The 20,324-nt window shown below is 33.9% G+C and overlaps 4 protein-coding genes across 9 annotated transcripts; 3 read left to right on the top strand and 1 right to left on the bottom strand.

Moving 5' to 3' along the window:
• Window positions 1-780: 780 nt before the first annotated feature.
• LOC145914381 (E3 ubiquitin-protein ligase LRSAM1-like) lies at window positions 781-8,822 on the top strand. The gene is made up of 17 exons (XM_083002208.1): window positions 781-1,102; window positions 1,171-1,239; window positions 1,957-2,041; window positions 2,199-2,369; window positions 2,738-2,785; window positions 2,853-2,959; window positions 3,360-3,389; window positions 3,652-3,774; window positions 4,246-4,385; window positions 5,009-5,124; window positions 5,335-5,522; window positions 5,733-5,888; window positions 6,046-6,141; window positions 6,198-6,296; window positions 6,517-6,689; window positions 7,065-7,251; window positions 7,507-8,822. The coding sequence occupies exons 1-17, from the start codon at window positions 851-853 to the stop codon at window positions 7,627-7,629; spliced, it is 2,163 nt and encodes a 720-aa protein (XP_082858334.1). The 5' UTR covers window positions 781-850; the 3' UTR covers window positions 7,630-8,822.
• Window positions 8,823-10,545: 1,723 nt separating this feature from the next.
• On the top strand, window positions 10,546-13,664 carry LOC145914392 (uncharacterized). 5 transcript variants are annotated; one of them, XM_083002223.1, is made up of 11 exons: window positions 10,546-10,782; window positions 10,952-11,129; window positions 11,184-11,253; window positions 11,394-11,516; window positions 11,788-11,915; window positions 12,142-12,283; window positions 12,450-12,494; window positions 12,640-12,792; window positions 12,906-12,965; window positions 13,045-13,203; window positions 13,550-13,664. In XM_083002223.1, exons 2-11 carry the CDS (start codon window positions 11,109-11,111, stop codon window positions 13,588-13,590), a joined length of 942 nt encoding a protein of 313 aa, XP_082858349.1. In that variant the 5' UTR covers window positions 10,546-10,782; window positions 10,952-11,108; the 3' UTR covers window positions 13,591-13,664. The 5 variants fall into 5 exon arrangements, with proteins under 5 accessions (XP_082858349.1, XP_082858348.1, XP_082858350.1 ...); XM_083002222.1 differs by having other exon boundaries at window positions 10,952-11,253; XM_083002224.1 differs by lacking the exon at window positions 12,906-12,965 and having other exon boundaries at window positions 10,952-11,253.
• Window positions 13,244-16,008, top strand: LOC145914391 (uncharacterized). Its single transcript, XM_083002220.1, has 8 exons — window positions 13,244-13,991; window positions 14,136-14,279; window positions 14,357-14,478; window positions 14,560-14,701; window positions 14,914-14,988; window positions 15,312-15,452; window positions 15,512-15,728; window positions 15,813-16,008. Exons 1-8 carry the CDS (start codon window positions 13,769-13,771, stop codon window positions 16,006-16,008), a joined length of 1,260 nt encoding a protein of 419 aa, XP_082858346.1. The 5' UTR covers window positions 13,244-13,768.
• Window positions 16,009-16,577: 569 nt separating this feature from the next.
• LOC145914384 (hyccin-like) lies at window positions 16,578-20,255 on the bottom strand. Of its 2 annotated transcripts, none has more exons than XM_083002211.1 (11): window positions 19,499-20,255; window positions 19,139-19,370; window positions 18,972-19,079; window positions 18,726-18,865; window positions 18,511-18,664; window positions 18,121-18,346; window positions 17,951-18,014; window positions 17,607-17,713; window positions 17,426-17,502; window positions 16,960-17,125; window positions 16,578-16,825 (listed from the first exon to the last, which is right to left on the bottom strand). In XM_083002211.1, exons 1-11 carry the CDS (start codon window positions 19,720-19,722, stop codon window positions 16,596-16,598), a joined length of 1,728 nt encoding a protein of 575 aa, XP_082858337.1. In that variant the 5' UTR covers window positions 19,723-20,255; the 3' UTR covers window positions 16,578-16,595. The 2 variants fall into 2 exon arrangements, with proteins under 2 accessions (XP_082858337.1, XP_082858336.1); XM_083002210.1 differs by having other exon boundaries at window positions 17,426-17,520; window positions 17,625-17,713.
• Window positions 20,256-20,324: the final 69 nt, after the last annotated feature.

Here is a 20,324-nt window from a genome sequence, read left to right as displayed (position 1 = left end):
AACAATTTGACAACTTTCCTCATTATGCAGAATGTTTAGAATTCCTTTTTTCGGCAGCAAGGTTTTGTCATTGATTAAGTCTGCAACTGACGTTATTCCACCTGGATATGACACGAAGGCTATTTAGCAACAAACAGTGGCTACATAGAGGCGGTCTACAGCTGGTATTGACAAGGGCCGACAGTAAAGAGGCCATTGCGAAACAAATTTACGCTTTTGCGCCTTTGAAAAAACCTCTCGTTTTGCAGGACATCGAACATATACAGGTGATTTCCCTTAGGATCACGTGCTTTGACGTCACTATTCGGAAACTTGTCATCTTGCCAATCAGGTTTGTGTCGTTCAACTGAACTGGGATATTATTTTGTTTGCAGAAACAAACGATTTGTAGGTTTTGCGTTTTCGACAAACACACGTGGGTGCATCCTAGTTGTATTTAACTTTGTACCACTTATACAACATACTATACTAATCAACTGCCCCACGGTCAATTGTTTGTTGTTGTGCTTCAAAAGGTAAACAAAGTTAAAACACTCACATTTGAAGTAGATGCATGACCGCTTTTCAAGCTTTATGTATGTTTTGTTGTAGTTGCAGTGATCAAAAATACCTTTTGCATGCCAAGTTGTCAACATTTAAATTGTGTTGGGAGAATATATTGTTACAATCTTGTAAAGAATGCTACCCTAAACTAATTTCCTAATTGCTTGTTCGTTTTTTTTTTGAGCCAATAAAATAATTAAATTATTTAACTATTGCATCCGCACATTCCCCAGGGCACTAAAAGCTAATTTTCTGTAAAGAACAACTATTGTTTGATTTGTGTGTGCTGTTGCACAAATTCCAAAACATGCCTGTTTTTGGAAGCAAAAAACAGAGCAAGGAGGCAAGAAAACGCTTTGAACATCTTATGGTGCTTGCCAAAGACAATCCTAACAGGGTGTTTGATTTGAGCGCTTGTGAAATAAGAGCAATTTCCCAATCCGTGTTTTCACAATGTCGTGTTCTGCGAATGGAAAGTTTGATTTTACACACAAATTTGCTAAAGTTATTTCAACCTGGACCTGAAGGGGGAAAGATGTCAGATTTTTCAACCTTGAAGGTAACATACCTTAAGCTTTTAAGGTTTTGGGTTTTAATTTGACCTAAACTAATGTTTAAATGATTAAGATATTGGATTTGCACAAAAACAGGATTACCCAACTGCCTGATGACTTGGGAGAATTGGTGAACTTGCAGGTACAGTTAAAAACATTATTGTTTTGGGTGGAAATTGGTGTATTTGGGCTACTACTATGACTTTTTAATGTGTGACAGCAGAGTCAATCCAGAATTATGAATTTTTTTCTATTTTTTTTTGAGTAGAATTTTGTTTGTTGTTGCCACTGGCAAGGATTTTCCTTATTTTGTTCCCAATTAAGGTTTTTGCCTGCAGGATTTTCATACCTAGCCCACATAAGCGTTTCTGATTATTAGTGAGATCTGTATTCAGACAAGCCCTGACAATTACAGTATGCTACACACAGTACTATTTTAACAAAAATAATCATCCTTAAATGTAACCCAATATCCAATGCGGTTGCATGAATTCTGTGTAAGCAAACATTATGCACCACATAAATGATTGTAATTGTAGTAGATTATTGTTTCACAAACTGGGACAAACTAATTTTTGACTGGCACACAAGTAAAAGACTAGCCCACATTGCAAAAATAGGTTTTATGTATTTTTGACAGTTTAACTATAACTATGAGTTCAATAAAAATGGTAGGACTAGTCAAGCACCATGGTTACATAGATTTACTTTTGAATTAATTTAATATTTTAACCACAAACTTAATTTTTATCAATAGTTTATTTTGGTGAAAAATACACCCTTTACTTGTGGCCATTGGAAAAATAGCTAGCAACCATGGGTTTATAGCAAATAATAACCATAATGAACTTTCCTTTAGGTATTAAATGTGGAAAACAACCAGTTGTCGGAACTACCTCCGTCCTTCGGCAATCTTAAACGCCTGCAAACACTTTTGCTAAGAGGTATTTTATTCAAACAATCCCATCTACTTGTTAATAATTGTTGTAGGAGTTTGCAAATACATTTCATATACAGTGCAGTTTTTTCTAATAAAGAAGTATATGAGAACAATGCCTAATTCGGTAAGACTATAACAAATGGATCAAACTGTACTTGTAGACAATTTTCTCAACTGTTTACCGGCTAGTGTGCAAAAGCTCAGTTGCCTGCGTACACTGGATATAAGTGGCACCAATAAAGTGTATTACCTGCCAAAAACATTGTGCCATGTGCGAACATTAGAGGTCCTTGTGCTTTCGAATGCTTCATTGATGGAGTACCCACCACCAAGTAAGTAAAATTATTTCTTCATTCTTTGTATTAAAATAATTGCTGTTTGTTTTTTGAAATTTACTTCAAAATTGGCCAGTGAAAAAATAAATTATTTTCAGCATGTTTGTAATCAGGTACCACTGAATGATTTGAAATAAAAACATATATATTTGTATTTATATATATTTGTTTCCTGTCAGACAGAGGGTTAAATAACCCAGATCTTATGACATGCCAAAGCGTAAACATTTCTGTTAAGTTGGTCAGAAACAGGGAAAAATTGTTGTCTCAGTAAGAGGCTGATAACTGATATATCCATTTATACATATGATACGGTGACTCAAGATAGATTGTCTGTAAACTATTGAATGTGCCTTTTTTGACAGTGATCGCCACTGAAGGATTGGAAGAAATGCAAAAGTTTATGTGCAAAGGTGGGTTGGCATTATTTACCTTCAAATTTCCACCACTTATTTTGTAATAATCAACAACTAATCACAGATATAGGTATCGATTATATTCCTCCCTCCCAAGCATTGGCAAGTGTTCTTACTGAAACTGATGGCGGACCAGTTTCCCCTCGCATTGATCCTGGCATTGCAACCACTGTAAGTCCACATGCAGTATCTTATTTTCATGTATGTCTCGTGTATGACAGATGCAGTGTCGTCATGTGTGTTTCCTTTTTTGCAAGTGATGTGTTTTTTGCCTCAACAAGCACTATTCCTGATATGGCTGGACATTTAATGATGGCAATACGCTGTTATAATGCTTGTACAATTTGATTAATTCATCCACCTTAGGGCTAGTTTTAGGCTGTTTTTAGTGCAGTCATTTGCGAATCCAAACCTGCTTTTATTGCTCAAGCTCCATTATGCTTTGTAGTAGTAGAAACAATAATGAATATTGACTATGGTGTTTATTGCTTTGATTTTGGCGAAGTCATTACTTGTAGATGGCTGCTTGCATGGCCCAAAATATTGCATGTCACATTTTTGTTCTTTTTAGAACACCATTGAGCAGTACCAAAGAAAAAAGGTAACATATATTTTAAAGAAATATTTGTTCAAATACTTGAACTACAGTGTTTCTTGAGTGCGTGAGTGGCTACTTTTTGCCCTATATGTTGCATGGGCAGTCATAAGCTTTTGGAATGAACATTTTTATTTTACTTAAATTATTTTACAGTTGTGCATGACAATCTGTTACTTACTTTATAAAAATAATTTATAGCATAAGATTATGTTGGTTGTTGATTTGTTCATTTTTCTGATTAAAATTCACTGTCTTATGGAACAAGGAGGAAAGGGTCAAACAACAGCTCGAACTGGAAAGACAGTTGGCTGAAGAACAACGCCTGCAAGCAGTTTTATCAAGCCAGGCCAAAGATGACAAACAAAAAGCTCAAGCTTTTTTAAGAGAGGTACCATCATTTTTGTTGGACATTGCCAATTTAGGTACAGATGTTTGCCAGTTTATGTTTCACTTGAGTGAATGCATTTTCTCTTGAAAACAGTGCTGAAAAAAAATTGAATTATGTGTCATAATAAAGTATTGCAGGGTGTATGTGTCTTGGAAGAAAACAATTGCACATGTAGCACAACTGAACTTTTCATCAAACTTTTCATCAAGAATAATTTTATAATTTTAAAGCAATTGCAATTAACTTTGAAATACCTGATTGTTTAAACCTTTACATTAACACATAGACAAGTAGCACATAACCACGCAACATGTTTTTTTCTAAAAGTCTGCAGGCCATGAGTCATCCAGGGCTACTAGCAATCACAACCTCTTTCTAAACATACAAAATCATGCTGAGGATATGACCTGTGGTGTTAGATGTATGCATGGTCTAAAGATAACCAATATCTTTGTTTGTTTTTCAAACAAGGAAACGATCAAATTTGACAAGACCATGAAGGAGCAACAAGCAAAGAAAGACCAAGAAAAGGCAATGGCTCTGCAGTTGGTGAAACAAGTTGAGATTGAGTCAAAACAGCTTGTTGACAAGTTGCTCAATGACAAGGAAAAGTAATGATACTAAACAAAACAATTCTTTAAACTATACCTTAAACCAGGGGCGGGCAACATCTCCAGTCGTCGGGCCTAATATGGGAAAATGAAGTACTTGGCGGGCCGCATATTTACTGTAAATTCTAAATCTAATTTCAACCGAAAACAAAAAATCTAAAAACACAAAGAAAAAAAAGAACTAAAGAATAACTAACAATCACTATAATTTGACGTAGTAAGCAAGTAGTAGGGGATTGCGGCAGACTGTGGCCGCGGGCCACATTATCATGTACGACCGGAAACTGTCTGCGGGCTGCTCAAAATTCCGTCGTGGGCCGATCTGGCCCACGGGCCGTATGTTGCCCGCCCATGCCATAAACCTTAGATTGTACTTTTTTCAAAAATTAAATTCAAGTTTGTCATATTGGCATCAAAATTAAAATCGAAAAAAATATTTAAAACAGCTGTTTTACATACATTTATCAGTGTTTGTTTTAGAAACTCCATTTTATGAACTTTAAAATTTTAATGGTTTTCATTTAAAAATCTCATCATTATGTTTGACCTCTAAAATATATTATGAATTTCAGATGTAACAATGTCCAAATCAGTTGGGTAACACTAACTGGTGTTTATTTAAGGTCAGAAAATCAGCAGCAACTTCTTGAAGAATTGCGGAAACAGAGAGAGCAGCAAATAGAGATGTTCCGTGTTTCCAAAGAAGTTCTCGACCAACAAAGAAAAGAAGAAACGTTAGGTAGGGGTTTTACATCCAAACAACAACATATAACACAACTACAACTTTTTCCAACCATTATTAATATTATGTGGCAAGTGAGGAAATAACTTTATTGAATTTTTAATTTTTTTGTTTAATCCTTATTTGTTAGATACTGGGCATTCTCTATTTGCCGACGCTGAGCAAAGATTGAAATTTTGCAAAACTTTTAATTACCTTTATTTCTAGCTGCAATGGAGTCAATTCTGTCTGAAAATGCTCAATACAAAATGATGATTGACCAGTATCTCGGTGAGAAGGACTTAGTTATGAGAAGGGCACAGGAATCAATTGGAGAGGAAGGATACAAGTTGCAGCACGAACTTAAGAAGCAAGGAAAAACACAGAAAGAGCTTGTGGGAAAAATTCTTCACCAGGTACCACTTGATATTATTCTTGTGGCAGTGTATCAAGAAATTAGTCTGATTACATTTTTTCCTTATCATTTATTGTATTTTTCAAACAAATTTTATGCAAATGTGTAAAAATTAAGCTGATGTAATCTCGTAACTTCCCAAACTCTTTATATTGTGGATTTTTATGTATTTTGATAAATATCTGATGTGTACAACTTTGACTCTGATAAGGAACGACTTCAAAAAGAAGCATTTGCTACATTACTTTTCCAACGAGATGCTGTCCAGTCACGTTTGTTGTCAGAAATCTCTGAGTTGCAGGAAAAGCTTGCTGATCTTTCTATGCTGGAATCAAAGAAAACTAAACTAAAAATGCAGCAGGACAAGGTAGTGCTCTCCAATTAGATAGCTTTCTTGTTTCAAATGTTACACAGGAGAAAGTATTTTTAATCATTATCCCATGAAGATTTTGTGTTACCTGGTTGCTGCTTTGTTGCTGTTCTTTTTGTATTATTGAGTTTAAAATTGTTGTAAATTGTGACAGAACCTGTTGAAAAACCTACGTGCTGAACTCACAGATCTTTTGGTTCAACTTCTAAAGGAAAAGGCAAATCATGAAGAAATGATGAAGCAAAGACTGGTATGTTCATAACACTTTTAATTTTGTATTTACCATAAACATCTCACAACTAACAGATGGAGATGGAACAACAAAGAGAAGATGACCAGATCGACTTTTGGTTGGTGCAGTATCAGAAACTACTTGACACTAAACCACAAGTCCTAATTCAGAAGGTAAATCATACAGTTAGCAAGCCCCATTTAAGAACACCACAGATACCACAGTAACACTTGATTGTAAACAAATTTATTCCCAGAACGTTCAGGTTCAAGAATCTATTCTATGTGGATATGATCACAAACAAAAAAATATTTTGTTGGAAGTTAATCTGCCACTACACTGTGTGATGTGTATTGCCTTTTAAATACACTACACTGTGTGATGTGTATTTAGGAAGAGGGCTTGGATGTTGGTGTAATCAAGCTACTCCAGCATTGCAATGCCGAACACCATGCATCATCATTTGCACGACACAAGATAAGCATGGACAATTTGTTAGAACTCGACGAAAGGAAATTACAATCCATTGGAGTTTTTGAAGTCGGGTTGCGTCAAAACATTATGAAGTAAGATCTTACTTTTCCATCAAATCGTCCTTACCTTTTCCATAATAAACTATGCTGAAAGAAAAAAATATATGTATGAATAGGCCTTGACAAAAAAGTTGGCAATGCAATTTTAAACTTTAAACAAATGTTTTGAAAGGATATTGGTGTTGTAACAAGCCTTGCTGGGTTGTCATGACAATGTGTTCAAAATTTTTGTTCCCGCTTTGTGGGATTTTATTGAACAAATTTGGTGTGTGACGGTTGAGAGTCGCTCATAAATAATTAAAATCCCAAATTTGTTTAAATCTATTCTTCTTGGTCCAAGGCATCTAAAAGAATTTTGGTTTGCAAAAAGTGTATTGTGCTTGTTCATTTTTCACCGTTTCTCTCTAGGGAAGTAGAGAATTATATCGCCGAAAAGAAAAAGGTCTATATACCGCAAGATGTCAGCAAAGAGCCAACGCCGGTTGAAGAACTTCAACCTGAACCAGAAACGTCAACAGCGACACCCAGCGCCCCATCACCTGCTGAAGAAAATGTGGAAATTGAAAACGAATGTGTTGTATGCCTCGATCAACAGGTTCGAATCACATCAAAGTTTATAAACATATTCCTGAAATGGGATATTTGTCCTTCATTCATATGCGTTTTGAGGGAAATGTGAAAGTATCCTACAAATCACCTTTCACACCCAAGTTTATGATGTGTAGTTTGAAATGAAAATTAGCCTTTACAAACGTACAATAATTGCCTGTGTTTCTGAATACTAATCATTATGTTCAAAAAAATATGTTAGTCCGAGATTTCTTAAAAAAATCAAACCTTTTTTTCTCAGAGCGACTGTGTCCTGTTGCCTTGTGGTCACGTGTGCGCGTGTTACGCATGCGCACAAAGTCTCGTCACGTGCCCGATGTGTCGCAGTGGTATAACGCAGAAGATCAAGATATTCCGGAGCTAAAAAGAAGAGTTTCGGCTTTATTTGATGCATATTTGGCAGTAACACACCTTAACAGCCGAATACAGTCTAACATTTCCTTCCTGTATGCCTAATTTCATTTTTTTCCTATGATTTTGCTGCTTGATGGCAAACTTGTTGTTCTTTGGTCGTGTTGTATTTTGCAATTTTCAGGCACTTTTGATCTCACTTTACCGCAAGCTTGGTGACTGCAAATTTTAATCCTATTGTTTAGTGTATAAATGATCTGGACGATAGATTTTTATATGCTTGAACGAAATTACAAAACTACCCATCCTGGGTTGTTCCTCGCTTACCTCAATATTGTCCTTCGATAATTTGTTGTGACAACGCCCCCCACGAAAGGAAATCCCCACAATATTGGAAATGGATTTTTTACCTAACGTTTCAAGATGCGTTGTTAATCATATTTCATTCACATAAATATTGTTTCGATTGACAGCAGGAAATTCTATTTCTAGAACCGCCAACAAACGATGTATTTCTGGTTAAATGACTTTCAATTTTTGGAAAAGGTAATCAATCACCATTTTATTCCGTAGCAAATAAACATACGGTTCTCGTATGATATTTGTCCAATAAAGGAACCCATAAAGTCTTAACGGTCCATACGTTACACGATAAATTGTACGTTGACATGTGGTTTGTTGCACCACTTGAAGAAGTATTGTCATAAAGTTTCATTTTTTGTTGTCTTCTGATCGAGCACTTAATGTTTTAACAGTTATGAACATTTGTGTTCCAGTTGTAAATATTATATTGCTTTTATCCACTTATCATAGTTTATCTGACAGTGGTCAACTTACCAGTAGTCATAGAGTGTTCTAAAACATATATGAATCCGATTTAAAACAATCGACAGTGCGATATGGCTTGTGTGTGTATGGGGAATTTTAATTCCCTGATTTTCACAAAATAACACAAAAAGGTTAATGGGAGAATTCCAACTGTTCTGTCGTATTTTGCCATGCACCAAGTAATGGAGAGAACAAAGTGCTACAAAATTTACCAACCTTTATGGTCACATCTGCCATTTAAAGTATAACCTACTGTTGAAATATACTTCGTCCATTACCTTGTTTTAGAAGCGGTTATAAAAAGAACAATATTCAAACTATTTGTTATTATGCAGAGTAAAACAATACGAGCACCATTATTCAAAACGACATGCCTAATATAGCGAATGTGAGATTTAATAAGATGGATTAGGCGTATGTACAGCGCGCTTGCTTCACTTTTTCACTAAAAGCTGTGCATTCATTCCATTTACTATCTTTATGTTAAATAAAAACTTCCTGCATCTTAAAATTAAAAATGAGTTCGAGTGGGGCAAGTTTTCAGTGAAATTAAAATCTTGTCCAAACGTTATGTGACTAAGCAATTAAATGATTTCCTTATACCCACTTCAGCTATAGAGGGCATTTGACGTCGTCCCCACTTAACGGTTATTGGTTCGTTTCGTTTCCAAGCAACAGTACATAGTTATGGCCCACAAAACCTGAAGCCAAAATTTGAATAAACATGGATCAATAAAATACGGGGATGGCCCAAACACAAGGAGGGCGAAATCAACCAGTATGGAGAACCTATTTGTAGCGTGTTTCATTCAGGTATCGTGGCACGTTTGTTTAACCTACCTAAACAAATGGCCTATTCTGACAGTATCATTTGCTTGTTAAAAGGCCCAATTTTAACATTCAAATTGATTTCGTCCTGAGGAACGCAGATTTGCTCAGTGCTCAGTTATTCTCAATCCTGATGTAAATATATTATATTGTAACCTTCAAACTACAATGCTCTGTAAAAACGTAACTAAACAGTTTTCCTACAAGGCCGAGACCGAGAAATCTTGTTTCCTATTTGAAAAATATTTTTCTTACGTTTCTTTGATTAGGTTAAAAATTACCTTTTATTTAACGGACATGCACAATGGTTGAGAAAGAATTACTCGATTGTCGAATGTAGGTCATTCGTATTTGCCATCGACCTTTCAAATCAAACATTACTCTTTCTGCCAACAGATGGTCATTTAAATTGTCTACAGGCCAGGTCGAGCAACTGAATAGCACTTTTTAACCGTTTTCATATTATCCTGACAAATGTTACTAATATATTGGCGGTTGGTCACTTGGTAAAAACACTTAAAAAAATACCGCTTAGTTCATTATTGGTTCATGTAGTTTTGACTCGGTGATATTTTACAAACGTAAATGCCAACGATTTTCAAAGCAACTTTTACAGGCAGGTTAGGCAGATGTGAAACTCAAATGATTGATTTGCATCCGACTTTAAATTCGATTTGCATACAAATAAGTTTCATATCCGTATATTTGGATCTGATGTTTTGAACTGGATAGGTATAGTCATCAAATTCCTATCAAAATGAGTCATTTAACAAATAAGTATCGTTCTCCTGGCCTGTTTTGATATGAAACGAACACGGTTTATCAACAGATGGCATTGTTCTCTCGAACATTGAACCCAGCATATATTTGCATTTTCTGTGTTGTGATAAATAGGCCTAATGACGAGTTTTGTGTTAGTTTGTTTGTTGAAAACTATTAAGTAATAAGAGCAATTGGGTTATTTTTGTGCCTCAGGCTTTTTAGAGGTCAAACACTATTTGTTTTACTTTTGATTTCTGTACGTATTGGATATTGTTGTGTCGACAATACAATAACACAACATAAAAAGCATTGTTTTTTACCACAAACAAAATTATTTTGCCACGAAACATTTCACAAAAGTTTTGCCCAGCAAAATTTTCCCTTTTTAAAGGAAAATTTTTGCCCAACAAATTTTTCCCTTTTAAAGTTCTTTTTTTTAAATGAGCGTAATTTTTGAAATGAGGGGTATTCCCTGATTAATTCTTCAAAATGTAACTCTGTGTGTACGGGTAAATGCAATCATTGCTTGAATTGTTGATGTATCTAATCATTTTGAAAATTTTAACATTTGTTATGTACTTTTACACGTAAATACCAAAAATTCTAGTCACATTTTCGGTTGTTCTGTCATTCGTACACATTCGGTATTTCAGGAAAAAGGTGCTTGTTGCTATACGATACGTGTACGCTCAACGCATATATGATGAATCGTTTATATGGCCATGTCAAAGGAGTCGCAAGACTTCAGGTAAGCACTTCAGTTGAACAAAAAAACATTGTTTCATACAAGCGTTTCTACATTTTGTAAAGCATTATCAAAATAAAACATTGTGGAAAATAAAGTTTTAATAGGGTAATTAGATCTCCACACTCAAAATTTTATTGTAGCAACACAAGTAACAGCTTTTTGGTTGTAGATTGATAAAATTCATTGGAATGTAAAAATCCTATGGATTAGCTCAAGCTTCTGAAACTGCTTTGCATAGAAGATGTCTATATTATGCTGGTGTGCTACAAAAATTTGCTGATCAGAAGTTTTTTTGTAAATGGAAAACGAATCAAGCTTGCATAAAGATGGGACAAAATCTTATACATGTGTGTCTTGTTCTGTTGTTTTCTGTAATTTGCTGCAGTGCAATTTTGATTAAGTGTCAAGGAATGTGTGGCCTCAGAGGAATCGCAACAGGCAAAAACAATCCTTTTATTTGCAGTGCCCTGGGTAAGAATAGTTGGTTTAAGTGATTCAGAAAAAAAAATCTTTAAATGTAGCCCAGTATGGTGTCTATAGTGGTATGCAATGTCTGTAGTGCTTACAATGTGCTGATAATTTGTATATATGTATTACTGTTTTTTTTAAAGCTGCCAACCGAATACAATGGACAGATGAAGACAACGCAAACTTACCAAATGACATTAAAGCATCTTGGTCAATCAATTCAAAACCATCAGCTGTTCAACTTTCTGTGAAGTGGAAAATGGAAGGTGGGAATTTAAAAAAAAAATTGGGCACAAAAAAGAAGACCAAGTTTATATACAACATTGTTCAGAAACAAAAACTTTTTATTTTAAAAAGCATTAAATTTGATAGAAGTGATCGTTTAAATTTAATAGGTGGAAATTTTAATTGGCTTCCAATTTGTAAGTCAAAGTTAAAAAAGGTTTAATTTGATCATCATAAATATTTATAAACTTAATACGATTTATTGTTAGCACTGTATGGGTGTAATTAATAATAATAACAAATATATTTTAGGAAATCATCTCAAACAAGATCGTACAGTTTTTTTGTTGTTGGTTATACGGGCACGAGCATATGAAAAAAAGTTCAAAATTGTTGTGACAAAAACCAACTTTTACAAAAAAAAATATGATCACAAAAAGGTTTGTTAAAGATTTTAGGTTAAATAGTACAACAATGTAATGCATTGTCTGATTTGCACCCAATTAAACACATTTCCTAAATTGTTAGTTTTATTTTTGTTATGAAGCTATTTTCTGTATGAAAAATAAATTTAGTCACCTGTTTGGTAATTTGCATTGAGAAAGTTTTTTAACTACAGAAAAAAAGTCCGTAAAAAAAGGTGAAATGACCCTTTATGTTTTTCAGATAAAATTTCAGTTTGACTTTTGTAATTCTGAGTACAGCAACTATATTGAACCAAGCATGGCATACTACTGGACCATGATGTCATTTCCAGTTTATAGACAGAAAAAAGAATTTAAACGTCAAACTTTTGTTGCAGTCCCAGGTATATGACTAATTACAAACAATACTTTCCGAAACATGTTATAAAGTACAAAATTAGGTCACAGCATTATGTTGGCTGTGGTACCAGTGAACCTTTGAAGCATTACTTTCATACAAATTTTGTCTGCTTACGATTTTTTAATTGTTTTTGATGTTAATGCTTACAGGATGCAGACACAAGTCACTGAAAAAAATAACCCCATGCAAGCAAGGTAAGTTACTTTTGGTGACATGAATTTACTGTTTAAAACTAAGATATGCTGTTATACAGTAAATTTAAATTAGAACTTTGTTGGAATGTGGTATTGCAGTGCTCAAAATTTTTTGTTGGAAAGGTGTCAAATGGTTTATTTTTAGACTTCTATGAAGATGAATATTCTGATGAGATTGCCACATATGATGTGACTAAGAGCAGTCAAACAGATGTATTAAACGAGCCAAAAGTAACAGAAAACACTTGGACAAGCAAAGTGGTTGATAATGATCTTGTAGCAGATAAGCCGAAAAAAGGTTATTTACAAACTACATATTTTATAGTTGTTTTCTATTGGAAAATACTGAATTGTGTCGTAAAAATTACATCAAAATTATGTATTGAAAATTATGTTTTTTACCTTTTTTAGACAACATGCAAACAGTGGACAAAGAAAAGGCCACTGGTGCTAATATGACTGTGTTTGTTGGTGGGTATCAACCATGACTCAAAATATAGGCGCCAAGATGCTGTCTCTATTAATTAAGCAATCTTCGTTCATTTATTAGAAGCAATGACAACAAAAGCATTTACAAATTCCAACAAAATAATTTTCAAAAGAACTGCATTTTTATCAAGTCATTTGCAATTATGCTTTATTATTGATGGTGTGGTTTTAACAATTGTAATCCTTGCAATTTTCGGATGTCTGCGGTACAACAGCTATGGTGAGATATATGTGCTATATGTTGTGTTGGTATGTTGAAATGAAATTGTCTTGCAATCAGTTATGTTGATTTTTATATGAGTATAAATGTTTGTGTTCTAAATGTTGTTTTGATGTTTTTTTAGGGCAAGAGCCTTTCTTTTTTTTGATTCTCTTCTCTTACATTTCAATGCTTTTTTTGCCAATCATGCAACACAAATTGTTTGTTTATACCTGTCAAAAACATAATTTTTGTCTGTGGATTATTATTTTATTACAATAAAATCTTGTTGTGGAATGTTTTCATTGATTGTGCTTATCAATGTATTTTATTTTACATTATTTTTAGCATATAAATATACATTCAGGTGTGTCTTCATTTGAAAATTCGTTTCAACTGATGAAGTAAGTTAATCTCACACTGTAAATGGAACTGGGTATTTTCTTCCTTTGTCTGAGGAAATTGGACACTCATGAATTAACATTGCTGGTGGTGATACCATGGACAAAGTGATTCACGCCACTCCATTTGGTCAAAATACTGGCACAAGACAGTTGTACTATGTGGCAATTTGTAACTTACTTTCATGTCTGATTTTAGCTTGTCAATAATACACAAAATACAATACAAAAACAAATGTGTTGATGTTTGTCAGGTGCACCTGGTTGTGTTAACAATGCTCAGAATTACATTGTTACTTTCTGTTTTGGTATGTCCTGTTTTATCAAGGAAGGATATTGTTTTATCATGCAGCACAGATTGTGGAGATGAAACTGATGAAAATGCGTCATTTGCATGCAGTGAAATAAGTACTGAAGCATACAATTTAAGATTACTTTTGTACTGATTGATACGACCAAATAATTGGACTAAAAAACAATCCTATTGAGAAACGTTTATCATCATTTGGAACAAAAAGTAGTTTATAAGTAATCATATGGTTAATTGCTTAGAAAGTACAACCAATGACTGTGATGAGAGGGAAACAAACAAAGTTACTGCCAATGCTCCTGTGGATGTAACTGTGTCTTGGTATTTCTACAATTTAAGAAATGGAGAAAATATTCCAGCACTAAACATCACTTGGTGGCAACATGGTATTTTTTTAATTTGTCTTTTATTCTGTACTAAATAAATGTGCATCATATTGTTATGTGTTTGTACATTATTTTAGTTAAACATGTGCGAAAGTACGAAGGGTTTATGTTACGATTCTATCAAGATGCTACTTGTGACTCTCAAAAGTTTGATTTAAAGATGTTGCCAGGCAGTTTTCAAGAATATGATGGCAATTCGGTATTTTATGGATAAATTGTTTCATATTTTTCTGTGGCCTAATATTGAAAATAGAACCACAAAACCAATATATTTTTTAAGATTGTTTACTTTAACTACATGTGTTATGGGACAAATTTCCTGCTTGAACCAGGGGAAGACTACATTACAGTTGAAGTTTCTAGTTTACCAGAATCTTACACAGATCGGCACTCTTCAGTAACTGACAGTGTTGCTTTGCCTGGTAATTTGAAAAACACTGCTTATTATAAACTGTTTGACAAGCTGCACATTTCTTTGTTGTGAGTGGAGCTAAAATAAGAGTTCTACAATATTTTGTTTCATGTTTTCTGACAAATTATTCGTGCAAAAAATACCATATTATGCAATTTTCATACCTTTGTTAATTTTATGTGCATTGTTTGAGTTGTTTGTTTGTTTTTAATAATTTTACAGATTGTAAAGATAAAAATATGAAGAAAAGTAAACAATGCCTGGAGAAGCACAATACTGTCCCAATATCAAAACATGGTAAATACAGTCTTGTTTGTAGTATTTATGGTTTTTATTATAATGCTGTAGTTACTGTTTTTCAAGCAAGAAAATGTCTTACTGACAAAAAAACAAAAAACATAATTTTGTTACTTAGGTCATGCAACTACATGAAACATAAGCCTTCGGTAAATGCAACAAAGCATCACATTTATTTTATTACCATACCTTTATATTATAATTTATTTAAAAAAAATTAGTGCAAAAAATACAATTGCATCTGTTTCTTCATTTGGAGTGTTGCACATTATTTTATTATTTGGGTAAATAGTTGTACAATGATATTTTGTAACTGTTTTCAGTGACAGTTTCAGTATCCCCAAGCACAAGTGTTCAACCTGATAAATCTATTGCAATTGGTTTCATTGTTGGAAGTGCCTCTGCAGCCATTCTTATTGTATTGTTGGTGGTATTCTACAAAACATTTTTGAAATCTCGAAAAGGTTGTAAAACTATGGAAACATTTTCTGGTAAATACTGTCTATTGAACCTGGTTTTGTAGTGTTCACAGGACACAGTCAGCTACCTACAGTTTTGGTTGTAAGTGATGTAAACGACAACACACAAAATCAGCTGGTGCAAAGTTTTATTGAGGATCTGTCCTACTTTTCCACTGTGAACAGTTTCCTGCATTCCATGAACTTGATATCTGATTATGGATGGCTGGAAAAAAATGTTGATGAAGCTAACTGCATAATTTTTGTTGCACCCACTGGAAGGTTAGACATGTATTATTTCTGTATTTTTTACAGAAACGTTTGTTGAAAACATCCAAGGTTTTAATCAAACTATTTTATGGACAGTAATGACGAAGACCAACATCTGTTGCAAACCTACAACTGTGCCAAGGCATTACATGGGGTTCTAAAACTTGGAGTATATTTCTTTCAAAATGACAAGGAACACCTTCCCCGATGTGTCACAGAACATTCGCATGTATCTGCATTTATTCAAAAATTTAAAAAAGACATATTACAGTCCAACATGTCACAGGTTTAAAGCTATGCTGTTTTTACTTCATGCTTGTATGTGTGGTTAAGTTTGAGGAGAAAATATTAAAAACAGTAGTAACTTTAAGGTGGAAACTAATAAACTTGAAACGAAACAATTTATACTTATACTCGCAGTGGCGAAAAAAATCTATAGGCAATTTAGCCAATACATGATTTCACTATTGGTTTTATCATTTGCTTGGCCAACGTATTTCCACCCTGGTTTGGCACCAGGCGCTGCATAGTCACCACAAAGTAAAAGTCTCGCTTGGCTATTTAGCTGGCAAGATCATTATGTAGTCACCAAAGCAGCTCAGGTGAGACACAATAAGTCAAAATAGTGGCCCTGAACAAATTCTACTTTGTAGATTCAGTGTGTGGTCTATATTCACTGTCATACATATGCAGAGACAACAAACCAAGTTTTTCTATTAGTAATAGCACAACATGTATTTTTCACAGTATTGCACAAGAGTACATGTTTACTGCACAAAGCACACAAAGTTAATTATTGGTGCATACATAAACCATGAGACTTTCATGCATGAGACACCTAAACCACTAGACAAAAGTGTTCACAGTTTGGGTTTGGTTCTATAATTCTGTGGTCACATTGTCTTCATTTTCAATTTCGGAGGAATTTAATAAAGGAACTGACACAGAAGGTTGGGTGGTCGTTTTTGTTTCTTTGTGTTTTTTACTGCCGGAGCGTCGTAAACCAGACAACAAGTCCAGGATCTCTGTGTCAGAATTCAACTTTCCTTTGTGTTTAGACTTTTCTGCTTTGCCCTTTTTTTGAGTAGTTGGGCTTTCAGCAGACCCATCTATACAAATCAATTGCATTATTACACGTTTTTGGACAGAATAAATAGTGCTTTCACATTTTTTAATATAGCTCTAATAGTTAATTGTAATTATCTAACCATCCTACAGACAGCAATCACAATCCAATACTAACTTTTGGTATTTGAATCAATGCTCTTTGATGTAGGGAGCTTAGTAGATTCATCAACATTTGGCCCATCAATGGAAATTTGTTTAAGTGATGGCAAACTTGCAGAAGAAAAAGGATTTTGTGATGATGATCCTTCTCCAGAATTACCTGATGGTGTTCTAATTCTTGGCTGCAAAATGATTTAAAAAGCAAAATGTGAACTTCTGGTCGAAATTTAACTGACACAGCCATCAGTGACATATGTCATAAAGTGCCCATTTTAAAGTAATTTTGTTTTATGCCAAAATCCAACATCAATTTTAAACGAAAAACATGTTATCCATCATATAGGCATTAAATTAGTTCGGAGGGATTAAGCAAGGTGCTAAAACAAAATTTGTTTTTTACAACCCAACCACAGTTTATGAAAACTAATGCACACTTTACTTGTATCTTAAGGAATTAGAAAATGCATACAGTTGAAAGTTACCTGTTCATGGCTTTCATCTTCCTGTGACGACATTGCTGACAACCACTTTTTACCTTTCTTCTCATTTGGGTTGTTTGCTTTTTGCCCTCGGTCAACTGCATCAAAAATCAGAATGAACATGTTTTTGATCAAACATACAAAGTATGTCATTCAATGATATTTTTAATTGGCAAACATTCACTTTTATTAACAAACTTACCTGCACTTGGGATAGGGACATTTTTCTTCAATTTTGTTTTGATTAGTTTTGATGGAGAAATGGCAGACTGTTTGTCATTTCTGCTGAAACTTCAGAGAAAAAGTATTTTAAAATTAAAAATTCAAGATCAAGTAATCATCAAAATTCATTACTGAGCAGCCATTTTGTAAAAACCATACTTTTTCCCCGAATGTAAACAAATTTACCATTGTAGGAACAAAGTAACTTCAAAAATTGATCTCTTTGATAATTAGTTCTGGTGTGTTTAAAGCAAAGGCAATTATACATAATTATTCTTTCTTCAAGTATAAACAATCTCAATCAACCTTGTCCCTTCTTCATCATGCGGTTGTAAAGTTCTGTTGGAAACCTTTGGGTTCAGAGACAAGTCTGTAAAATTTCGTTTTAGGTTTTTTTCTCATACAAATACTGGCATGTGCTTCAATATAACACAAAATACTGTCAATTGGAATTGGTAGAATATGGGAACACTTACTTTCTTGATGTAAACTTTCTGTGACATCGCCAGAAACTTCTTCACTTCTGTGCCTCCAGCGGTGATGTCGAATTGATGATGCAGTGACTGCCAAGCGAGAAATACCGCTATTGGATCGCACAAGTATTGGGGTGAGTGCAGCTGATACTCCAAGTGGATCATCTGTTGATGCTGTACCACCCTCTTGGTATACAGTGTTCAGTATTGCATTGCATAAAAGTAGCACCTGTGTGTAAAACATTGGGCTATTATTGTTCACTGACCAGAAATTCTGACTTTAGTTCGATTTTCTTACTTTCTTATCGATTCTAACATGCATAAAATTAATAAATACTTGTTGTTAACACACACATACATATGTAGATTTATAAACAGTTACTGTTTCAATACCTGTGTGTTTAATTCATATTCTGCCCGCTTCAAAACTGCTTCAAGGGCTTTGATTCCCTTTGCCTTACAGTGGTTATAAAGAGCATAATACACACATTTTACTAGAGTCGTAGTAAAATTTGTGTCCAACTGTATGCGTCGATTCTTTTTCAACCTGCAAATATCAAGCATTAAATGTGATGAAAATATATGTTAATTTTCACAACAATTCCTACATATCCGCTGTGGAATATTCCTCGGACCACGGAAAACCATGAGTTGCAAGTTTTTCACAAATATTGCACAACTGAACAAGAGAAGTCTTGGAAACCACTGATATGTGGTCACAGTATGACCTCAGTATAGTGTTTAAAATCTGAAAATAAAGTTAAAATTTGTGATTTTTAGGCTGAAAAATGCTTGAAACATTTATGCTAAGCAAAATTATTTAACTGTGAATTGAATATTGGGACAAAAAATACCTTGTAACGGTTTGAAGGTCCCACAGTTTCATATGTTACTGGTACAGGAAGTTCAACATATGTGCTGTCAGTGTTTGACATAGTAATTGTGTGTTCAGAGAAGGGATACTGAACAAACAAGTTCACTAGTGTAACAAACAAAACCACACAGAATAAACAGTACATACAGTCATTGGATCATGGTAAATTGATGGTCTAGCAAGATTTGGTATTTCCATGGAATGGAGGTATTCTGCTTCACTGTTTTCTACACATATCAAGTTGTAAATGGCAAGCAAGTAGGTTTCAAAAGAAGCTTTGCTTTCTGCTGCAAGTTGGTCTCTCGAGTAGCATGATAAAAGATATCCATTGATCATGGCAGGAAGAAATGCAAGAGAGTATATTTTGAGATTTTGGTTTCTGAAAAAAAATAAAAACAGGAAGTTACAGAACCTTTTTTATGTTTTCATTAAAAGTAACCTGTTAGTCAAAATAGTTGTTTTTTATATTTGATTGTTTATGAAAACCCAGTTCAAACTAAATCTTACCCACTCCGATAGAAGTCAAATAGTTGGTGACATGATGACTGTACCAAGTTTAACATTGCATCACTTGAAATGTGTGAAGCTATGAGCTTGAATGCAGTGACCACATCATTTTTTTCACAAACAGTTTCTGAGTACTTCTTGAGGGATGATTCTGGAAGGCTTTTATATTGTGAAAGCCATTCTTTCAACACTTGCTCATGTTGTGATGACTTATAATTTGTCATGTTCTATCGAAAATGTATTTTTTCACGAAAAACCATTAGTTAATACTGTGTTGCATGCAAACTACACATATTATAGGCCTGTTTTTGAAAATTAAAAAAATTCTCGTCACAACTTGTTGGAAAAAAGTGGCTGATTGCGTTGGGCTATGAAGTAAACCTTCATATACAAAAAAAACATTTGTTAACCCACACAATTAATGTTCACTGAATAAAACATCCCCCAAATTACAAACTGGAGCAACACTTAATTAAGGATATTTTTTTTAGGCATAAGTGATGGTGTTGTGAATATGATATTCATATTTTATTGAAATTTAGTAAATTCTTCATGTTTCCTTACTTTGTTGAGACATAATTAGTGAACGGCTTTCTCAATGATACAGAAATACTAGGCACATTTCAATAACAAGCATAAAATATGAAAAAAATAGATTTTTTTTAGGGTTTTATTTATCAAGCTTCATCCAATTACTGATGTTTAAACTTTCGTTAACTAAAAAAAATGCTAACCAACTTCAATAATAATATTACATTTATTTATTTTGAGTTAAAAATCTTAGACGGTTATGGTTGACATAGCACAGATGTTTTTCGATACGCTT

Source organism: Ascidia mentula, chromosome 9, assembly GCF_947561715.1.
Source record: "Ascidia mentula chromosome 9, kaAscMent1.1, whole genome shotgun sequence".
NCBI lineage: Eukaryota > Metazoa > Chordata > Ascidiacea > Phlebobranchia > Ascidiidae > Ascidia > Ascidia mentula.
This window is presented reverse-complemented; position numbering and strand designations above follow the sequence as displayed.